The sequence below is a fragment of the Leucoraja erinacea genome, unplaced genomic scaffold, assembly GCF_028641065.1.
Source record: "Leucoraja erinacea ecotype New England unplaced genomic scaffold, Leri_hhj_1 Leri_386S, whole genome shotgun sequence".
Classification (NCBI taxonomy): domain Eukaryota; kingdom Metazoa; phylum Chordata; class Chondrichthyes; order Rajiformes; family Rajidae; genus Leucoraja; species Leucoraja erinaceus.
In genome coordinates this window covers 66,115-83,465 of record NW_026576287.1, presented here as the reverse complement: position 1 = coordinate 83,465, position 17,351 = coordinate 66,115, and the positions used below count along the sequence as shown (strand labels likewise).

Below are 17,351 nucleotides of genomic sequence, written 5' to 3'. Positions count from 1 at the left end.
TTATAGAAACACATAAAATTATAAAAGGACTGGACAAGCTAGATGCAGGAGAAATGTTCCCAATGTTGGGCCAGTCCAGAACCAGGGACCACACACACAGTCTTAGAATAAAGGGGAGGCCATTTAAGACTAAGGCGAGAAAAAACTTTTTCACCCAGAGAGTTGTGAATTTGTGGAATTCCCTGCCACAGAGGGCAGTGGAGGCCAAGTCACTGGATGGATTTAAGAGAGAGTTAGATAGAGCTCTAGGGGCTAGTGGAGTCAAGGGGTATGGGGGAGAAGGCAGGCACGGGTTATTGATTGGGGACGATCAGCCATGTTCACAACGAATGGCGGTGTAGGCTCGAAGGGCTGAATGGCCTCCTCCTGCACCTATTTTCTATGTTTCTATCTGTAACCAGCTCAACCGGCCAACAATGTCCCAGCTACACTAGTCCCACTTGCCTGCGCTTAGTCCATATCCCTCCAAACCGGTCTTATCCATGTAACTGTTTCATAAACGATGGGATAGTCCCAGCCTCAACGACCTCCTCTGGCAGCTTGTTCCATACACCCTTTGTGTGTGAAAATGTTACCCCACAGATTCCTATTAAATCTTTCCCCCTTCACCTTGAACCTGTGTCCTCTGGTCCTCGATTCGCCTACTCTGGGCAAAAGACTCTGTGCGTCTGTCTACCCGATCTATTCCTCTCATGGAATAGAGACCCAGCCTACTCAACTTGTCCCGATAGCTCACACCCTCTGGTCCAGGCAACATCCTCGTAAATCTTGTCTGAACCCGTTCAAGCTTGACAATATCTAACACGGTGCCCAGAACTGAACACAATATTCTAAATGCGGTCTCACCAACGTCTTATACAACTGCAACATCATGACCTCCCGACTTCTACACTCAATACTCTGACTGATGAAGGCCAAGGTGCCAAAAGCCTTTTTGACCACCTTATCTACCTGCGACTCGACCTTCAAGGAACCATGCACCTGTACTCCTAGATACAAACTTAAAGTACACGGCATTGGGGGTTCAGTATGATGTGGATAGAGAACTGGCTGGCAAACAGGAAGCAAAGAGTAGGAGTAAACGGGTCCTTTTCACAATGGCAGGCAGTGACTAGTGGGGTACCACAAGGCTCAGTGCTGGGACCCCAGCTATTTACAATATATATTAATGATCTGGATGAGGGAATTGAAGGCAATATCTCCAGGTTTGCGGATGACACTAAGCTGGGGGCAGTGTTAGCTGTGAGGAGCATGTTAGGAGACGGCAAGGTGACTTGGATAGGCTGGCAGTGAGTGGGCAAAATGTTTGGCAGATGCAGTATAATGTGGATAAATGTTGAGGTTATCCATTTTGGTGGCAAAAAAAACAGGAAAGCAGACTATTATCTAAATGTGTGGCCGACTAGGAAAAAAGGGCTAGATGCAGCGAGACCTGGGTGTCATGGTACAACAGGCATGGAAGGTAGGCATGCAGGTGCAGCAGGCGGTGAAGAAAGCGAATGGTATGTTAGCTTTCATAGCAAAAAGGATTTGAGTATAGGAGCAGGGAGGTTCTACTGCAGTATTTTTGGTGCGTATTAACTTTTTTGGTCAATGATTAGTGATGTACCGCACTTTGTTGCAGCTATGTTGTTTTTAAAGTGCTCTATAAATAAAATTATTATATTATTAGATTATTATTACACTCAATCATCGTTACCTGCCTTCCAGAGATGCTGCCCAGAGATGTGCCCGCGCTGAGTTACGCCAGCATTTTGTGTCTATCTTCGATGTCAGACAGCATCTGTAGTTCCTTCCTGTAAATCCACATCCTTCCCCCTAAAGATTAAGTGTGGAAAAGGTACCCATACCATGGGGTTAAACATACTCGCCATATCTGTCTGGTGGCGTACTAACACAGCCCGAACACGTGCAGACCCAGCATTCTATGCTGAAGGACATGGCCCCCACAGACGTGATTGAAGTACTTAGCGACCCCACCGACTGGGTCTCGACAATGATTGCCACAGTCAAGAAGGGAAAAAATGAAATTCGCCTGGGCATCAACACAAAAGACCTGAACACTGCCATTAAACTGGGTATGGTATGCGAATGGCATGTTAGCATTCATGGCAAAAGGATTTGAGTATAGGAGCAGGGAGGTTCTACTGCAGTTGTACAGGGTCTCGGTGAGACCACACCTGGAGTATTGCGTACAGTTTGGGTCTCCAAATCTGAGGAAGGACATTATTGCCATAGAGGGAGTACAGAGAAGGTTCACCAGACTGATTCCTGGGATGTCAGGACTGTCTTATCAAGAAAGACTGGATAGACTTGGTTTATACTCTCTAGAATTTAGGAGATTGAGAGGGGATCTTATAGAAACTTACAAAATTCTTAAGGGGTTGGACAGGCTAGATGCAGGAAGATTGCTCCCGATGTTGGGGAAGTCCAGGACAAGGGGTCACAGCTTAAGGATAAGGGGGAAATCCTTTAAAACCGAGATGAGAAGAACTTTTTTCACACAGAGAGTGGTGAATCTCTGGAACTCTCTGCCGCAGAGGGTAGTCGAGGCCAGTTCATTGGCTATATTTAAGAGGGAGTTAGATGTGGCCCTTGTGGCTAAGGGGATCAGAGGGTATGGAGAGAAGGCAGGTACGGGATACTGAGTTGGATGATCAGCCATGATCATATTGAATGGCGGTGCAGGCTCGAAGGGCCGAATGGCCTACTCCTGCACCTAATTTCTACGTTTCTATCCCTCTGTTCTACAACACTCCCCAGAGGCCTACCATTCACTATGTAGGTCCTGCCCTTGTTCGATGTTCCAAAATGCGACACCTCACACTTCTCTGTATTAAATTCCATCAACCATTCCTCCGCCCACCTGGATAATCGATCCAGATCCTGCTGCAATCGTTCACGACCATCTTCACTGTCTGCAAAACCACTCACTTTTGTATCATCAGCAAACTTGCTAATCTTGCCCTGTATGTTCTCATCCAAATCGTTGATGTGGATGACAAACAGTAACTAACCCTGAGGCCCACCACTAGTCACAGGCCTCCAGTCTGAGAAGCAACATTCCACCATCACCCCCTGCTTCCTTCCATGGAGTCAATTTGCCATCCATTCAGCTATCTCTCCTTGGATCCCATGGGTGGGGTCTAACCTTCCAGAGCAGCCTACCTTGTCGAACGCCTTACTGAAGTCCATGTACACAACATCTACAGCTCTGCCCTCATCGACCTTTCAAAAAAGTAAACGAGACACGACCTCCCACGTACAAAACCATGCAGACTATCCCTAATCAGCCCTTGCCCATCCAAATGCCTGTATATCCTATCCCTCAGAATACTCTCCAGTAACTTACCAACTACTATAGACGTTAAGCTCACTGGCCTGTAGTTCCCAGCATTTTTCCTGCAGCCCTTCTTGAAAAGAGGCCCAACATTTGTCCCCCTCCAGCCTTCTCTCCACCTCTCCTGTATTTAAGGACGACTCGTAAATTTCAATGCCAGAGCTCCCCGCAATGTCCTCTCTAGTTTCCCACAATGTCTCGGATATATCCGATCAGACCCTGGAGATTTGTCTACCATCAAACACAACAGAACCTTCAGTGCTTCTTCGACAGTATCCCTGACTGCTCTCAAGACACTTCCAGTGACTGATCCAATTTCCTTCGTCCTATCCAAGGGTATTCCTTACAAGATGTTAATCTTTCATGACAGTCGCTTCTCTCTCTCTCAGCTGCTCTATTTATAATGTATATGCATCAAGTTACATCGAGTCATAGAGTCCTACAGCGTAGACACAGGCCCTTCGTCCCAGCTTGCCCACCCTGGCCAACATGACCCATCTACGCTAGTCCCGCCTACCTGCGTTTAGTCCTTGTTCCATTAAACGTGTTAGAAACATAGAAAATAGGTGCAGGAGGAGGCCATTCAGCCCTTCGAGCCAGCACCGCCATTCACTGTGATCATGGCTGATCGTCCCCCATCAATAACCCGTGCCTGCCTTCTCCCCTTGACTCCACTAGCCCCTAGAGCTCTATCTAACTCTCTCTTAAATCCATCCAGTGACTTGGCCTCCACTGCCCTCTGTGGCAGGGAATTCCACAAATTCACAACTGAAAAAGTTTTTTCTCACCCCAGTCTTAAATGACCTCCCCTTTATTCTAAGACTGTGTGTGTGGCCCCCCTGGTTCTGGACTCGCCCAACATTATCCATGTACCTGTCTAAATGTGTTTTAAACATTACGATAGTCACTGCCCCACCTACCTCCTCCGGCACCTCGTTCCATACACTCTGTGGAAAAAGGTACCCTTCAGGTTCCTATTAAATCTTATCCCCTTCATCTTAAACCTATGCTCTCTGGTTCTCGATTCCCCTACTCTGGGCAAACGTTATATCGATCTATTCCTCTCAAGATTTTTTTTTAATACACCTCTGTAAGATCACCCCTCTCATCCTCCTGCGCTCCAAGGAATAGAGTCCCAGTCTGCTCAACCTCTCCCTGTAGCTCAGGCCCCTCGAGTCCTGGTGACATCCTCGTAAATCTTCTCTGCGCCCTTTCCAGCTCGACGACATCTTTCTGATAGCACGGTGTCCAGATCTGAACACGATATTCTAAATGCGGCCTCACCAACGTCATATATAATTGCAACCTGACCTCCCACCATCTCCCCCCACTGTCCATCTTCAAATCCAGTGTTAAAACACATTTGTACTCCCTGGATTTTGACCGTGCCTGAGGCTTTGCTTCTGTTTGTGGTGTTTTGATGTTTCTTTATTTTGCATGTCTTTTCCTACAATTTCTTTTGATTGTTATTTTTGGTGTGTATTAACTTTTTTGGTCAATGATTAGTGATGTACAGCACTTTGTTGCAGCTATGTTTGTTTTTAAAGTGCTCTATAAATAAAATTATTATTATTATTATTATTATTACACTCAATCATCGGACTGATACAGGCCAATGTGCCAAAAGCTCTTTTTGACCATGTACCTGTAAATATAGTTTTAACCCGTTCCTGCCTTCCAGAGATGCTGCCTGTCCCGCTGAGTTACGCCAGCATTTTGTGTCTATCTTCGATGTCAGACAGCATCTGTAGTTCCTTCCTGTAAATCCACATCCTTCCCCCTAAAGATTAAGTGTGGAAAAGGTACCCATACCATGGGGTTAAACATACTCGCATATCTGTCTGGTGGTGTACTAACACGGCCCGAACGCATGCGGACCCAGCCTCCACAGACGTGATTGAAGTACTTAGCGACCCCACCGACTGGGTCTCGACAATGATTGCCACAGTCAAGAAGGGAAAAAATGAAATTCGCCTGGGCATCAACACAAAAGACTTGAACACTGCCATTAAACTGGGTATGGTATGCGAATGGCATGTTAGCATTCATAGCAAAAGGATTTGAGTATAGTAGCAGGGAGGTTCTACTGCAGTGGTACAGGGTCTTGGTGAGACCACACCTGGAGTATTGCGTACAGTTTTGGTCTCCAAATCTGAGGAAGGACATTATTGCCATAGGGGGAGTGCAGAGAAGGTTCACCAGACTGATTCCTGGGGTGTCAGGACTGTCTTATGAAGAAAGACTGGATAGACTTGGTTTATACTCTCTAGAATTTAGGAGATTGAGAGGGGGATCTTATAGAAACTTACACAATTCTTAAGGGGTTGGACAGGCTAGATGCAGGAAGATTGCTCCCGATGTTGGGGAAGTCCAGGACAAGGGGTCACAGCTTAAGGATAAGGGGGAAATCCTTTAAAACTGAGATGAGAAGAACCTTTTCACACAGAGAGTGGTGAATCTCTGGAATTCTCTGCCACAGAAGGTAGTTGAGGCCACAGTTCATTGGCTATATTTAAGAGGGAGTTAGATGTGGCCCTTGTGGCTAAAGGGATCAGGGTTTTTTTTTTTGGTTTTTTTTCAAATCGTTTGCTATGTCGCTCTTCAAGGGAGATGCTAAATGCATTTCGTTGTCTCTGTACTGTACACTGACAATGACAATTAAAATTGAATCTGAATCTGAATCTGAATCTGAAGAGAAGGCAGGTACGGGATACTGAGTTGAATGATCAGCCATGATCATATTGAATGGCGGGTATGGAGAGAAGGCAGGTACGGAATACTGAGTTGGATGATCAGCCATGATCATATTGAATGGCGGGTATGGAGAGAAGGCAGGTACGGGATACTGAGTTGGATGATCAGCCATGATCATATTGAATGGCGGTGCAGGCTCGAAGGGCCGAATGGCCTCTACTCCTGCACCTATTTTCTATGTTTCTAAACGCACCCACCATCCCACTCCTGACACCATGTAGACATGCACCAGAACAGTGTATGATTTAAACACATCTATAATCAGCACTGACACTTAACTACGTTAAGGACGATAGGTTGTCAGTACATCCTAGCTGCTCAGACGGGCAGTGCCGGAAGCAAGCCTTTGTATAAGTGTTATAGTGGGGTGGAGTTAGTGATGCTGGCGTATGTGTGATTGGTTCACATGCATCTTCAATCTGCACTTCCTCCATATTTCAGTGCTATGATAGTCCCTGCCTCAACTATGTCCCCTGGCGAAAGGCACAAAAAGCTGGAGCAACTCAGCGGGACTGGCAGCATCTCTGGAGAGAAGGAATGGGTGACGTTTTGGGTCGAGACACATCTTCAGACTAGTTAGGGAAAAGGGAAACGAGAGATATTGACGGTGATGTAGAGAGATAAAGAACAACAAATAAAGATATGCAAACAAGTCATGATGAAAAAGGAAACAGGCCATAGTTAGCTGAGGAAGGGTCTCGGCCCGAAAAGTCACCCATTCCTTCTCTCCAGAGATGCTGCCTGTCCCGCTGAGTTACTCCAGCTTTTTCTCTCCAGAGATGCTGCCTGTCCCGCTGAGTTACTCCAGCTTTTTCTCTCCAGAGATGCTGCCTGTCCCGCTGAGTTACTCCAGCTCTTTCTCTCCAGAGATGCTGCCTGTCCTGCTGAGTTACTCCAGCTTTTTGTGTCTATCTTCGGTTTAAACCACCATCTGCAGTTCCTTCCGACACGTTGTTAGCTGTTTGTTGGGTGAAAACGAGAAGCTCGTGCAAGTTAGGTGGGGGGGGGGGGGGGGGGGGGGGGGGGGGGGAGAGAGAGAGAGGGAATGCCGGGGTTACTTGAAGTCAGAGAAATCGATATTCATGCCCCTGGCACCTCCTCTGGCTGCTTGTTCCATCCACTCACCACGTTTGGTGTCAATAGACAATAGGTTCAGGAGTAGGCCATTCGGCCCTTCGAGCCAGCACCGCCATTCAATGTGATCATGGCTGATCATCCCCAATCAGTACCCCGTTCCTGCCTTCTCCCCTGACTCCGTTATTTTTAAGAGCCTTATCTAACTCTCTCTTGAAAGAATCCACAGAACCGGCCTCCACTGAGGCAGAAAATTCCACAGACTCACCATTCTCTGTGAGAAAAGCTGTCTATTTTCGATTGTGATCCTGTATTGTCTTTCCGCTGCCTGGATAGCACGCAACAAGAGGTTTTCGCTGTACCCCGGGTCACGTGACACCACAGAAACGTAACGGTGCTGTGAATGTTTCTCACCCTGCATCTCTTGCTCCTAGGAAGCCGAGGATCCTGCAATGGTGTACGCTCCACGTTCTATGGATGGTTGTGCTAATCCTCATGGCCGTTGGACTGGCCATCCAGACTCTGGGCATGACGGACAAGAAAAGGTGATTGCACGCTCGGTCGCATGACATCCCCATTCACCAGCGTAGACTGAGGGTGGGGTGACATAGAGCCGTTGCCCCGGGTTCGATCCTAGCCACGGGTGCTGTCTGTACGGAGTTCGCACGTTCCCCCCCCCCCCCTGTGACCTTATAGACCTGGCAGTGAAGAAAGCGAATGGTATGTTAGCATTCATAGCAAAAAGGATTTGAGTATAGGAGCAGGGAGGTTCTACTGCAGTTGTACAGGGTCTTGGTGAGACCACACCTTGAGTATTGCGTACAGTTTTGGTCTCCTAATATGAGGAAGGACATTCTTGCCATAGAGGGAGTACAGAGAAGGTTCACCAGACTGATTCCTGGGATGTCAGGACTTTCATATGAAGAAAGACTGGATAGACTCGGCTTGTACTCGCTAGAATTTAGAAGATTGAGGGGAGATCTTATAGAAACTTACAAAATTCTTAAGGGGTTGGACAGGCTAGATGCAGGAAGATTGTTCCCGATGTTGTTCCCGGTCCAGGACAAGGGGTCACAGCTTAAGGATAAGGGGGAAATCCTTTAAAACCGAGATGAGAAGAACTTTTTTCACACAGAGAGTGGTGAATCTCTGGAACTCTCTGCCACAGAGGGTAGTTGAGGCCACACACAGTTCATTGGCTATATTTAAGAGGGAGTTAGATGTGGCCCTTGTGGCTAAAGGGATCAGGGGGTATGGAGAGAAGGCAGGTACGGGATACTGAGTTGGATGATCAGCCATGATCATATTGAATGGCGGTGCAGGCTCAAAGGGCCGAATGGCCTCCTCCTGCACCTAATTTCTATGTTTCTATGACCTGCGTGGGTTTTCTCCGGGCGCTCCGGTTTCCTCCCACACTCCAAAGACTAGCAGGTCTGTCGGCTACTTGGCTTTGGCAAGTTGTAAATTGCCCCTACTGTGTGCAGGATAGTGTTAGTGTGCTGGGATCGCCGGTCGGCACGGACTCGGTGGGCCGAAGGGCCTGTTTCCACGCCGTATGTCTAGACTATAAACAGGCCGTTGTGTGTGTGTGTGTGGGTACACAAAAATGCTGGAGAAACTCAGCGGGTGCAGCAGCATCTATGGAGCGAAGGAAATAGGCAACGTTTCGGGCCGAAACCCTTCTTCAGAAGTGTGTGTGTGTGTGTGTGTGTGGAGTTTGCAGGTTCTCCCTGAGACTGCGTGGGTTTGCTCTGGGTATTCATAAGTTGTCGGAGCAGGATAAAGTCCAATGAAGTCCGTTCAAAGATAGTCCAAGGGACTCCATAAGCTCATAATGAAGCTCATATTCACAAGTTAAAGGAGCAGAATTAGGCCATTCGGCCCATCAAGTCTACTTCACCATTCGATCATGGCTGATCTATCTCTCCCTCCCAACCCCATTCTCCTGCCTTCTCCCTGTAACCCTAACCATATAACAATGACAGCACGGAAACAGGCCATCTCGGCCCTTCTAGTGCGTGCCGAACACTTATTCTCCCCTAGTCCCATCTACCTGCGCTCAGACCATAACCCTCCATTCCTTTCCCGTCCATATAACTATCCAATTTATTTTTAAATGATAAAATCGAACCTGCCTCCACCACTTCCACTGGAAGCTCATTCCACACAGCTACCACTCTCTGAGTAAAGAAGTTCCCCCTCATGTTACCCCTCCCTTAATTCTCAAATCATGTCCTCTTGTTTGCATCTTCCCTACTCTCAGTGGGAAAAGCTTATCCACGTCAACTCTGTCTATCCCTCTCATCATTTTAAAGACCTCTATCAAGTCCCCCCTTAACCTTCTGCGCTCCAAAGAATAAAGACCTAACTTGTTCAACCTTTCTCTGTAACTTAGTTGCTGAAACCCAGGCAACATTCTAGTAAATCTCCTCTGTACTCCCTCTATTTTGTTGACATCCTTCCTATAATTAGGCGACCAAAATTGTACACCATACTCCAGAATTGGCCTCACCAATGCCTTGTACAATTTTAACATTACATCCCAACTTCTATGCTCAATGCTCTGATTTATAAAGGCCAGCACACCAAAAGCTTTCTTTACCACCCTATCTATATGAGATTCCACCTTCAGGGAACTATGCACTGTTATTCCTAGATCCCTCTGTTCAACTGCATTCCTCAATTCGTTACCATTTGCCACGTAACCCTTGATACCCGCACTAATCAGGAATCTATCAATCTCTGCCTTAAAAATACCCACTGACTTGTCCTCCACAGCCATCTGTGACAATGAATCCCACAGATTCACCACCCTCTGGATAAAGAAATTCCTCCTCATCAACTTCCTGGAGAAACGCCCTTTAATTCTGAGGCTGTGCCCTCTTATCCCAGGATCTCCCACGAGCAGAAATATCCTCTGCTTAAATAATACCCTGGATTGATCAATCTCCATTCTGTATTGTAAACACCCTATTCCCTCGAGATGAATTGCATTTGCCTTCCTTACATCCGACTCGTCGCCTGTCTATTTCCTTCCACAGATGCTGCCTGACCTGCTGAGTAACTCCAGCACTTTGTGTTTTCCACAAATTGTCTGTTTTGCTGGGCAGATTTTTCAGACGCTTAGGAGGGTGGTGAAGACAGTTAGAGCCACATGGAGAGAGACTGCACGGAAACAGGCCCTTCGGCCCACATGATGCTACCCTCCCACCCTCCCGTCAACTCCCCCAAGATTCAACCCCTCACTCCCACACCAGCGGGACAATTCCCCACGGGACAACCGGCATGTTGTTGGTTTGTGGGAGGAAACCGGAGCACCAGGAGGAAAACCCACGTGGTCACGGGGAGAACGTGCAAACTCCACACACACACGCACACCCACACACACTCACACACACACACACACACACACACACACACACACACACACACACAAACACACACACACACACACACACACACACACACACACACACACACACACACACACACAATCACACACACACTCACACACGCACTCACACACACACACACACACACACGCACTCACACACACACACATACACACACACAAACACGCACACACACACACACACACGCACACACACACACATACACACACACACACACACACACACACACACACACACACACACACACATACACACACGCACACACACACACACACATGCATACACACACTCACACACATGCATACACACACACTCATACACACACACACATGCATACACACACACTCACACACACAAACACGCACGCACACACACACACGCAAGCACGCACTCACACACACACACTCACACACACACGCACGCACACACACTCACACACACACACAATCGCACACACAAGCACGCACACTCTCTCTGTCTCCCTCCTTCTCCCCCTCTCCCCGCACCCCCTCCCTTCACTCTCTCCGCTGCCCTCTGTGGCAGAGAATTCCACAGATTCTCAACTCTCTGGGGGAAACTGTTTTTCCTCAGCTCAGTCCAAAATGGCCGACTCCTTATTCTTAACCCGTGACCCGTTTAGACACAAAATGGTGGAGTACCCCAGCGGGCCGGGCAGCATGACCGGAGATAAGGAATGGCCGCACTGAAACCCTTTGTCGTTGTGCTCTCTCTCCCGCATAGGATGCGACTGCTGGAGGTGGAGCAGGCCGGGGTTGCCGCGGCGACGGGCCTGGAGGCTGGGCGGCCGATTGAAGCCTGCAGGCCCAGGACCCACGTGATGTTCCTCAAGACCCACAAGACGGCGGGCAGCACCATCCTCAACATCCTGTACCGCTTCGGCGAGGCCCGCAACCTGACCTTCGCCCTGCCAGCCGCCTACCAGTTCGGCTACCCGCTCCTGTTCAACACCCGGAGGGTCAAGTTCTACACCCCGCACAAACCGCAGGAGTACCACATCATCTGCAACCACATGCGCTTCTTCCGGCCGCAGGTAAGACCGCAGGAGGAGGCCATTCGGCCCTTCGAGCCGGCGCCGACCGCCATTCAATGCGATCATCCGTGGCTGAGATCCGGGTTCCATCCTGAGCACGGGTTTAAGGGCCGGTCCCAGGAGCATGTGACTCCACGCGGCAAGCGCGCCCTAACGTGGTCGCTTGAGCCGTACGGCCTCGCGGGGCCGGTCCCACTTCGATCGCCGGAGTTGTGCGGAGCTGGTCCCGGGCTCCTGGAAAACTGACCGTGTTCGAAAATTCCGCGCGGCAACGGCCTGCCGGCCCGTCAAGTACGTCGAGCGCGAACTTCCCGCGGACTTCGCTCGAACTTCACGTCACTCACTCGACCTCTGCGCGGCCCCCGCTTCTGGTTTGGCCGCGCTTGCCGCATGGAGCCTCATGCTCGTGGGACAGGCCCTTTAGACTTCGGAGATACCTTGTGAAGCAGGCCCTTTGGCCCATCGAGTCCGTGCCAACCAGTGATCACCCCGTACGCTAGTTCTATCCTACATGCAATTTGCCATTGCTCAGGTTTCCTCCCACATCCCAAAGATGTACAGGTTTGTAGGTTAAATTGTCCCTAGGATAGTGCTAATAGAAAAATAGAAACATAGAAAATAGGTGCAGGAGGAGGCCATTCGGCCCTTCGAGCCAGCACCGCCATTCATTGTGTTCATGGCTGATCGTCCCCCAATCAATAACCCGTGCCTGCCTTCTCCCCCATATCCCCTGATTCCACTAGCCCCTAGAGCTCTATCTAACTCTCTCTTAAATCCATCCAGTGACTTGGCCTCCACTGCCCTCTGTGGCAGGGAATTCCACAAATTCACAACTCTCTGGGTGAAAAAGTTTTTTTCTCACCTTAGTCTTAAATGAACTCCCCTTTATTCTTCTAAGACTGTGTGTGTGGCCCCTGGTTCTGGACTCGCCCAACATCGGGAACATTTTTCCTGCATCTAGCTTGTCCGGTCCTTTTATAATTTTATATGCGCGGGGATCGCTGGTCTCAGATGCTGTCTGTACATAGTCTGTACTAGTGTGAATGACATTCATCATTTAAATTATTCATATTATTTTGGATCCCCAGTTCAATCCTGGGCGGGACAGAGTTGCAGCGGGTAGAGCTGCTGCAGAGTCAAGGGTTCGATCCTGACCACGGATCGGGTGCTGCCTGTACTGATTTTAATTATTAGTAATATTATTATTAATTATTATTATCAATAATATTATTAATAATAGCACAAACTCTGTACAGACAGCACCCGAGGTGAGTATTAAACCCGGGTCTCTGGCACTGTGAGGCGTTATTACCATAGGAACTATGTATGTAATTCAATATAATATTAATAATTTAATATTATTAATATTAATTTGGGTCGCTGCCAGTGTCTGTGGTGTAGCGGTTATCCCGTCTGTTTTACATGCCGATTAGGAAAAGGGGAGATGCAACGAGACCTGGGTGTCATGGTACACCAGTCATTGAAAGTAGGCATGCAGGTGCAGCTGGCAGTGAAGAAAGCGAATGGTATGTTAGCATTCATAGCAAAAAGGATTTGAGTCTAGGAGCAGGGAGGTTCTACTGCAGTTGTACAGGGTCTTGGTGAGACCACACCTTGAGTATTGCGTACAGTTTTGGTCTCCTAATATGAGGAAGGACATTCTTGCCTTAGAGGGAGTACAGAGAAGGTTCACCAGACTGATTCCTGGGATGTCAGGACTTTCATATGAAGAAAGACTGGATAGACTCGGCTTGTACTCGCTAGAATTTAGAAGATTGAGGGGAGATCTTATAGAAACTTACAAAATTCTTAAGGGGTTGGACAGGCTAGATGCAGGAAGATTGATCCCGATGTTGGGGAAGTCCAGGACAAGGGGTCACAGTTTGAGGATAGAGGGGAAATTCTTTAGGACTGAGACGAGAAAATCATTTTTTACACAGAGAGTGGTGAATCTGTGGAATTCTGTGCCACAGAAGGTAGTTGAGGCCACACAGTTCATTGGCTATATTTAAGAGGGAGTTAGATGTGGCCCTTGTGGCTAAGGGGATCAGGGGGTATGGAGAGAAGGCAGGGATGGGATACTGAGTTGGATGATCAGCCATGATCATATTGAATGGCGGTGCAGGCTCGAAGGGCCGAATGGCTTCTACTCCTTTGAATTGAATTGAATTGAATACCTTTATTGTCATTTAGACCTTACGGTCTGAACGAAATTTCGTGCCTGCAGTCATACATACAATCATACAATAATAAACAACAATAAACACAAATTAACATCCACCACAGTGTATCCTCCAAGCACCTCCTCACTGTGATGGAGGCAAAAATCTTAGGACTGCAGTCTCTTCCCTCCTCTTCTCCCTCTGCGCTGAGGCGATACCCCACCGGGCAATGGTACAAACAGTCCTGCGGCTCACCGAACCCCGCAAACGGGCTGGCTTCAAACACCGCGGCCCGGGGTGGTCGAAGCTGCCACCCTCCAGTCCAGCGGACGCGGCCACTGGCCCACGGCTGAACCCAGGACTCAGGTCAGCGCCGCCAGAACGCCGTCCCAGCCACCGGAGCACCGTCCCAGCCCCGAGCCGGATCGCCCTCACGTGAGTGCCGTTCCTCCCTCGAGCTGGGCCGCCCCGACGGGAGTGCCGTTCCACCTCGGGCTGGGCCGCCCCGACGGGAGCGTCTCAGCCCCTCGCCAGGCCGCCCTCACGGGAGCGTCACAGCCCCTCACGGGAGCGCAGTTCCAGCCCCGAGCTGGGCCGCCTTCACGGGAGCGAGCCCAGGGCGAGTCACGTCAGGCTGCCTCCGGAGCCTCGAGGTCGCCAGCTCCGCCATTAGGCCTCAGCACAGACGGAGGCAGAGAAGGGGGATACGACAAAAAAGTCGTATTCCCCCGAAGGGAGAGACAGCAACTGGTTCAACGGAGTTTTTGAACACGATCAGTTTTTCGCAGCTCTGCGCGATGTCGGGACCAGCTCCGCACAACTCCATACAGCTCCGGCGATCTAAGTGGGAGGCCATATGGCTCAAGCGACCACGTTAGGTCGTGCTCGCCGCATGCAATCGCACGCTGGTGTGGGACAGGCCCTTTAGTATTCGGCACGGACTGGAAGGGCCGAGATGGCCTGTTTCTGTGCTGTAATTGTTATATGGTATGTATAAATTGTCTCTAGTGTCTAAACTAAAGGCTGAATCGAAGTGGATGGCTAACTGTGTTATCTTTGTGTTGTGGGGCGTTGCAGGTTGAGAAGATCATGGCCAAGGGGACCTTTTACTTCTCGATCTTACGCAACCCGGTGACCTTGGTGGAATCATCCTTCACCTACTACAAAGGCTCGAGCCTGGCCTTCAAGAAGGTGGATTCGCTGGAGCAGTTCCTCAGCCAGCCCTGGCGGTACTTCTCGCCCAAGGAGCGGGGGAGCCACTACGCCCGCAACCTGATGTGGTTCGACTTTGGCTTCGACCACAACGCCAACGCCTCGGCGGGCTACGTGGACCTGGCGTTGGCACAGATTGAGGCCACCTTCCAGCTGGTGCTGATCGCCGAATACTTCGACGAGTCCATGGTCCTCCTGAAGGAGGCGCTGTGCTGGGGGCTGGAGGACGTGGTCTCCTTCAAGCTGAACCTGCGCAACAACGCCTCGGTCAAGCCCATGTCGGAGGGGGCGGCCGAACAGATCCGGGCGTGGAACGCCCTGGACTGGGAGCTCTACGCCCACTTCAACCGGACCTTCTGGCGGAAGGTGGAGCACTACGGGCGGGAGAGGATGGGGGCGGACGTGCTGGCCCTGCGGGAGAAGCGGAGGGAGCTCACGGTCCTCTGCCTCCAGGGCAGCAGCCCCGTGGACGCCAGCCAGATCCACGATCGCAACATCAGGCCCTTCCAGTACGGCCGGGCCCGCATTATGGGCTACAACCTCAACTCCAACCTTGACAGCCGCACCAGGGAGAGATGTCTGCGTCTGGTGATGCCAGAGCTACAATACAAGGACCTCTTAGATGCCAAACTCTTCCCCTCCGCCCACAGTGGGAAACTCCTTCAGCATGTGTGAAGAAACCACTTCAATCCCCAATCCACTCCCCATCTTTCCAAGAACTACCCCTCGAATTATTTATAACTGCATCGAAGTCTTGACCACTAGTATCGTTGTCGGAGGTCCCAACATCCCAGACCATCTGGTGGTGAGATCCATTGTGTTGTTGCCCCCTCCCGGAGGGGAGGAAGGGCGCCTGGACTATTTTCCTCGGACTGTGGAAGGAATGGAAATGGGATCGTCTTCAGCCGACGGGGTTTGGGGAAAAGCCACTGTGGACTCTTTGGGTTGTCGGGGCCCTGTGGCAACGCAGGGCTATTGGGAAAGCGGAACCTGCAAGGAAGGTTAGAGACCCTCGCCCCATGTGTTGGAGGCTGGTTGTTTAGCTACCCTGCCTGTGGCTAATGAAGAGGAGGGGGGGCATAGCAAGTGTCAGCTATTACCCTCTCCCTCTCTCCTTCTCTCCCTCCTTCTCTCCCTCCCTTCCCTCCTTCTCTCCCTCCTTCTCTCCCCCCTCCCTCCATCACTCTATCCCTCCTTCTCTCCTGCCCCCCTTCTCTCCCTCCTTCTCTCCTTCCTTCTATCCCTCCCTCCTTCCCTCCCTCCTTCTCTCCCTCCCTACCCCCTTCTCTCCCTCCCTCCCTCCTCCTCCTTCTTTCTCTCCCCCCTCCCTCCTTCACTCTATCCCTCCATCTCTCCTTCCCTCCCTTCTTCCTTCCGCCCCTTCCTCCTCCCCCCCTCCTTCCTTCTCTCCCTCCTTCTCTCCCTCCCTCCTCTCCCTCCCTCTCAACCCTCCTTGGATTGTGTTGCTGAAAGACTGAGAATGGGAGTGGAGTGTCACGGAATGTGAAGAGAGGGAGTAACCTGGTCGGGATCGGGCACCACCTCCGGGGTATAAAAGGCACGGGCAACGTTTCGTGTTGGGACCCTCTGCGGGACTATGGGAAGTCGAGGGGGCTATGTGGCTGTTGTACTGGATGCCGGAGCGGGCCGTGTTCGGAGTGCCGCGTTCGGTCCTGGCTCGCCCCCTGCTAAGGGGGACGGTGCCGTCAAACTGTAAGGGGCGCAGAGAAGATTTACGAGGATGTTGCTGGCGACACGAGGGTGCGAGCGACTGGGAGATTGTCGGGGTCCTGCCTCCGAAACGCCACCCCATCCTTCACCTCCAGAGACACTGCCTGACCCCGTTGAGTTACTCCAGCACTTTGTGTCGAACTTTGGGGCAAACTAAGCACCTGTGGAACTTTGATGGTACATGTTGTCACTGTCTGGTTGATTGATTCTTTTCTAACCCTGTTGCATGAAATGTGACTAAATGTCGAAGCAACTCAAGCTCCAAAACTCAACCTGATCCAATAAAATCTCCGTAACCACTGCCTCATTGACAGGCTTGTCACCTCCTTTGATGTGTTGCCTGAATAGTTCAGTTCAGTGTCGTTTATTGCCACGTGTACCGAGGTACAGTGAAAGGCTTTTGTTGCATGCTAACCAGCCAGCAGAAACGTTAGACATGACTTATCCTGTGTACACAAAAAAGCTGGAGAAACTCAGCAGGTGCAGCAGCATCTATGGAGCGAAGGAAATAGGCAACGTTTCGGGCCGAAGCCCTTCTTCAGACTCTGAAGGAAATAGGCAACGTTTCGGGCCAAAACCCTTCTCCTTATCCTGACCTCTCTGATGACCCTCGG

The 17,351-nt window shown here is 50.1% G+C and overlaps 1 protein-coding gene across 1 annotated transcript; it reads left to right on the top strand.

Annotated features, from left to right (window-relative positions):
* The first annotated feature begins 7,556 nt into the window (after positions 1-7,556).
* LOC129693674 (galactose-3-O-sulfotransferase 2-like) lies at positions 7,557-17,037 on the top strand. Its single transcript, XM_055630457.1, has 3 exons — positions 7,557-7,713; positions 11,323-11,632; positions 14,872-17,037. Exons 1-3 carry the CDS (start codon positions 7,646-7,648, stop codon positions 15,679-15,681), a joined length of 1,188 nt encoding a protein of 395 aa, XP_055486432.1. The 5' UTR covers positions 7,557-7,645; the 3' UTR covers positions 15,682-17,037.
* The last annotated feature ends 314 nt before the right edge of the window (positions 17,038-17,351 follow it).

Bases quoted from the DNA above. Each gene is read 5' to 3' on its own strand.
- LOC129693674 (XM_055630457.1), top strand. From the start codon at position 7,646: ATGGTTGTGCTAATCCTCATGGCCGTTGGACTGGCCATCCAGACTCTG. The intron at 7,714-11,322 runs GTGATTGCACGC...TCTCCCGCATAG, and splicing joins GGCATGACGGACAAGAAAAG to GATGCGACTGCTGGAGGTGG. The intron at 11,633-14,871 runs GTAAGACCGCAG...GGGGCGTTGCAG, and splicing joins TGCGCTTCTTCCGGCCGCAG to GTTGAGAAGATCATGGCCAA.